The sequence below is a fragment of the Helianthus annuus genome, chromosome 1, assembly GCF_002127325.2.
Source record: "Helianthus annuus cultivar XRQ/B chromosome 1, HanXRQr2.0-SUNRISE, whole genome shotgun sequence".
In the NCBI taxonomy this organism is placed as follows: Eukaryota; Viridiplantae; Streptophyta; class Magnoliopsida; order Asterales; family Asteraceae; genus Helianthus; species Helianthus annuus.
Window position 1 is genome coordinate 32,122,638 of NC_035433.2, and position 4,962 is coordinate 32,127,599.

Consider the following 4,962-nt stretch of genomic DNA (forward strand, 5'->3'; position numbering starts at 1 on the left):
ACGAAATTCCCTTGCATAACGAACCCGTTGCAACGCCGAGAACCACCATCTTGGACAAAGTGGTGATAACTTTTGCAGGGGTGACGTCGCAACTGTCAGGTTGCTTTTTCGGCTGCAGCAGGCGCGTGGCCATCACTCACCCAGAAAAAGCGTCATTTCGATTTCTCCCGCCTGACGTGTCAACCATCTAGTGGAGGGAGGCTCCCATTTGCCGGTGTAGTTCCCCATCGTGTTAAATGCGATGGGCATTAAGGCCTTTGACACTTTAGAGAAAAACTTCCAACCTTTTCCTTCTAACTCCTCACAAATTTTCAAGAGTTCTTTTCAAATCCTTGATTTAGCACCGTATATTTTCGATCGCATTGTTATGTCGACTACATCTAAACCTGAAGGTTCGCGTAAGGCGAAGAAAACGAAGGAACCGCTGACGGTGACCCGGGCGGTTATAAATTGGAAAGAAGAAGAGTAACATATGTGCCAGAATTTCCAATTTCCGATGAGCTGGGAGGCAATGTTGGTTATCCACAATAAATTTTATGTATCTTAAACGTTTTCAGGTAAATAAGTGTGCATAGTTAGGTTTATTGTTCTTTCTAAAAGCAACGATTTTTGTATATCTTAAAATAACCCAACAACTAGCCCGATGCAAGGGGAAATTGGAAACAGTGAAATTACACCGAAGCTAGATGTGCAATATCGAGTCATTGCAACGAATCAAACACGTGTAGATATTGTTTTAGTCATATTAGGACTGTATTTTTTTTGGGTTTCCTATTTCAGTTTTTATAGCGTGCCCCAGTACCGTAACACACTGACTTAATATTTGTATTTTTGTTTTTCAGTTGCTATACCGAGTGCCGCCATAACAAACCTAAACCGACCAAATTCCCTTGCATAACGAACCCACTGCAACGCGCGAGAACCACCATCTAGTCTATAAAATTTGTAATATAACATTAATCTTTTACTTGATCTAATATTCAAAAACTAATAACTCACTCACTCAAAGTATTGCTCAATCTTTGCCACTCCTCACAACAAAAAGAGGGCAACAAAAACGTGTGAAACACTCCCCCTCCCATCTCTCATCCTATCTCTTTCAAGTGCCTAAAAAGTCAAATATAAAAAAACTCTATTGTAAATGTTAATAAAGAAACCATTGCCTATTGCCAGACGCTATTAATAAAAATGAAAATATAAAAATAAAAAACTAAACAGTTGACTATCGAGTTGTTGATAAAAAAAAACCTTTGGTAGGTGTGGACGTAGACGTAAATGAAAAAAAATTGGCTGGTGTAGAGTATGTCATGTCTATGGATAAACGAGCCAGGTCGGCTCGAGCTCGGTTCGCGAGCAAAACCTAAAGCTCGAGCTCAGCTCAAGCTATTTTGAGAACAATCTCAAACGAGCTAAAAACTTGGTTTGAGGTCGTTTCAATATCGCTTAAACGAGTCAAAGCTCGCCTCGAGTTCGGCTCACCAATGTTATCATTATTATTATATTATATATAAAAAGTAGAATTTTTTTTGGCTCGATAACAAAACGAGCTCTAATTCAGATTCGAGCTCGGACTTGTTAAGCTCAGCTCATTTAGGGTTTTAACCGAGCCAATAATGAGTAGCTCTCGAGCTTTTGGGTTTGTTAAATCCTATGTTACGAAAAAAAAAAAAAAAAAAAAAAAAAAGCACCTTTGGCTAGGGTAATGGTTTGACCACACTGCCTAAACAAGACCAGTGATTTTGACCAATTCAAGAAAGCCATTAACGGGCTGCGGCAGCCTCCCTGACCCATGTACTATGCATTCCGTAACGCCGGTTACGGTGGTAGGTGGGTAGAGGGACAAAACCGGAAGAAAGTATATCCAAATATCCCTCCCATCTAATCCCAATTTTTTTAATCTAAAATTAGTCCACATTTTGCAATTCCACTATTTATATTTATAGTAGACAGACACACCATTCGGCTTTCAAATCCAAAAACCCATCGAATTCTTAACAACCACCCCTCAAGAATGTCGATTGCAAAGAAAGGGTTTCAACAGTATTTGTTGCAGCTTCAAGAACATCCTTTAAGAACAAAGGTACTGAATTTTTTTCTTTTGGAAGTGGGTTTTGTTTCTTTTGATGAATTAAGAACTGGGTTTTGAGTTTCTTGATTTTAAATGTTTAAGTGATTTAGTACTGAAATTTTTATTGATTTTAAAGTGGGTTTTGTATATTTTGATGAATACTGAACTGGGTTTTGTTGTTTAGATGACTCAAGAACTGGGTTTTGTGTTTCTAGATTTTTAAATATCTGAGTGATTTAGTACTGAAATTTATTGAATTTGAAGAATTATGATCTGGGTAATGTTCTTTTGGTGAATCAAGAACTGGGTTTTGGGTTTCTTGATTTATAAATTTTTAAGTGATTTAGTACTGAAATTATTTCCTAATTTCAGGCGTTGACCGCCGGAACACTGGCGGCGATCAGTGATGTGGTGTCTCAGAAGCTCTCTGGCATCCAGAAATTGCAAATCCGGCGACTTCTTCTCAAAGTGGTATGATCTTATTGACTTTCATTTGGGTTTAATTGAATTTTTGGAGGTTTGTATGATTTAAATCTGATCTAGTGTGTGTTGACTTTTTGAAGTCAATCCGTTGACTTTTATTCAAGAAGTATATAGTTGTCTGGGGTGTTGTTATTGGTACACTATGTACCTGTCACATTATACGGGTCGTATATATGGGCGGAAAAAGGTTATATGGACGTATAATATCATATGGTGTTACACAAGTCATTTCTTTGTCGGTCTAAACCTTCATACGGGCCGTATGGTGTGCACGAACACCCTCTCATACGGGTCTTAATTCATATAGCCATCTTAGCCCTTCATGCGGCCCGTATAACCCATTTCCGCCTTGTGATATGGTAGGTATGAAGGCTGGTGTACATATAGTGTGTCAGTTGTGTCTGTTTAACACTAAATGTTGTTTACTTGTCAAATCAAATATTGGGATTAATCTTGGTTTGTTTAAAAATTTTAGAGCACAAATTAAGTTCATGTGGTGAACTTGGGAACTCTTATGCTAAAATCACTTGAAATCTGGAATGTTTAAAGCATCCCTTTTAATATTATATTCCTTTGTGGATTTACTGCTATGCAGCTTTTCGGGTGCGCATATCTTGGACCGTTCGGGCATTTCTACCACACCTTATTGGATAAACTGTTCAAGGGCAAAAAAGACAACGCAACGGTTGTCAAGAAGGTATTCTTCTTTGAACCTTTGAATATGCTGGGAATTTACCAAGTTATGTGATGCCTAATTGGCGGTTTTGTCTAGGTGGTGGTTGATCAATTGACCGCAAGTCCATGGAACAACTTGATGTTTATGCTATACTACGGGTTTGTTATCGAGGGTAAGATCTACTGGCCTACTGCTAGTGGCATTATTAGTTATGAATCATTTGTTTATTAAATATGTCAAATTGTTATTATTTTCTTGAACAAATGATTCTAATAATGGATAAATCACCTTAAGCGGGCAACTAAACCACCTCTAAATGTGACATTGTATACAAGATATGAAGTTCTTTTAGTATTGTTTTATATAAAAGAAAGGATTTCTAATGTTTTGTAGTGAATAAAAGGAAGAAATAAAAAATAAATGTTATTCTAAATCTCTAGTGCAACCCCTCAAAGTTTACTGTCATGATAGTGTGTATTCATGTCAAGAATCTTGAATCCGCCACTGTTTTCAAGTCATATAATAACTTCGATTGTTGTTACGATATACGCAGGAAGACAATGGATCCACGTAAAATCTAAAATCAAGAAGGAATACCCTTCAGTTCAGTATGCATCATGGACGGTACAATATCTTCCTTTTCTAAGCTGCTTGTATTCTTTTCTTTCTACAACAATGTAACTAATGAATAATATTTACCACCAAATGTGCAGTTTTGGCCCGTAATCGGGTGGATAAACCACCGCCACGTGCCGCTGCAATTCCGTGTCATTGTCCAAAGCTTTGTTGCAATGTGCTGGTAAGTGTCTTTCAGTTAAACCAAAAAAAATAATAATAATAAATTTAAAAAAAAAGCATGATGTTAAAATCATCAAGAGTGATCCACCTCAGTCCTTGTACTTACAGAATAAATGTATTGAAATGGTTACGAAAGTGAAACCACAGGGACTGAAATCGCAATTTTTAAACTAATGGACTGAAATAGTGATTTTTGACAAACCACAGCGACGATAATTACTCAAATAAATAAATAAATAAATAAATACAAAAAAGCATGATGTTAAAATCATCAAGAGTGATGATAAATTGACTTATTTTAAATTGGATTTATAGGGGTATATTCCTGAGTCTAAAAGCAAGATCAATGACATTGACCAAAGATTAAGCAAGTAATAAAGGAGCTTCTCAAATAACCTCTTCTTCTACTGCTGCTGCAGCTATGCAGAATTGGCTCTTATTTAGCTCATAAGTTATTGTAAGGTTTGTTTACATCTATTTTTTTTCCCAAATATGGAAAAACAGCAAGACGGGTTGTCAGGTTTCCTTATTAATATTTATGTATTATAGTAGTTATTATTGATCAAAATCAACGATATGGTTAGATTTTATGTGCTCGATAAGCTTTCATTGATCGCACACACAGTTGTAACTCGCCTATTTATGTGCTTGCGGTTTTTGGTTTGAAAATTATGATTTAATTAAGTATGGCAGGTCGTGCTAAAATTTAATTTCACTCGCTTGTCGAATTAAGAATAAATTTAATTGAAATTGGCCTGCAGAGCTAAAACTGGCCACTTAAGCTTGAACCCAGGTTTAGATACACGAGTGAGTTGCGAGTGAACCTTTAAAAAGAGCTGTTTGATGGTTATGATCAGCCAGCACTACGTCTGTCGTTGATTTTTGTTCGCCTTCTCTGTAAATGACACTGGTTGTATATTTGGACGAGTTCATTTAT

The 4,962-nt window shown here is 36.6% G+C and overlaps 1 protein-coding gene across 1 annotated transcript; it reads left to right on the forward strand.

Moving 5' to 3' along the window:
• Positions 1 to 1,691: 1,691 nt before the first annotated feature.
• On the forward strand, positions 1,692 to 4,705 carry LOC110944505 (peroxisomal membrane protein PMP22). The gene is made up of 7 exons (XM_022186168.2): positions 1,692 to 2,080; positions 2,441 to 2,539; positions 3,147 to 3,248; positions 3,324 to 3,399; positions 3,781 to 3,851; positions 3,941 to 4,026; positions 4,341 to 4,705. The coding sequence occupies exons 1-7, from the start codon at positions 2,012 to 2,014 to the stop codon at positions 4,390 to 4,392; spliced, it is 555 nt and encodes a 184-aa protein (XP_022041860.1). The 5' UTR covers positions 1,692 to 2,011; the 3' UTR covers positions 4,393 to 4,705.
• Positions 4,706 to 4,962: the final 257 nt, after the last annotated feature.

What these genes read in the sequence shown, in the direction of transcription:
- LOC110944505 (XM_022186168.2), top strand. Translation starts at nt 2,012, where the DNA reads ATGTCGATTGCAAAGAAAGGGTTTCAACAGTATTTGTTGCAGCTTCAA. An exon ending in GGCGACTTCTTCTCAAAGTG is followed by an intron (nt 2,540 to 3,146) that starts GTATGATCTTAT and finishes ACTGCTATGCAG; the next exon opens with CTTTTCGGGTGCGCATATCT. An exon ending in TTCAGTATGCATCATGGACG is followed by an intron (nt 3,852 to 3,940) that starts GTACAATATCTT and finishes CCAAATGTGCAG; the next exon opens with TTTTGGCCCGTAATCGGGTG.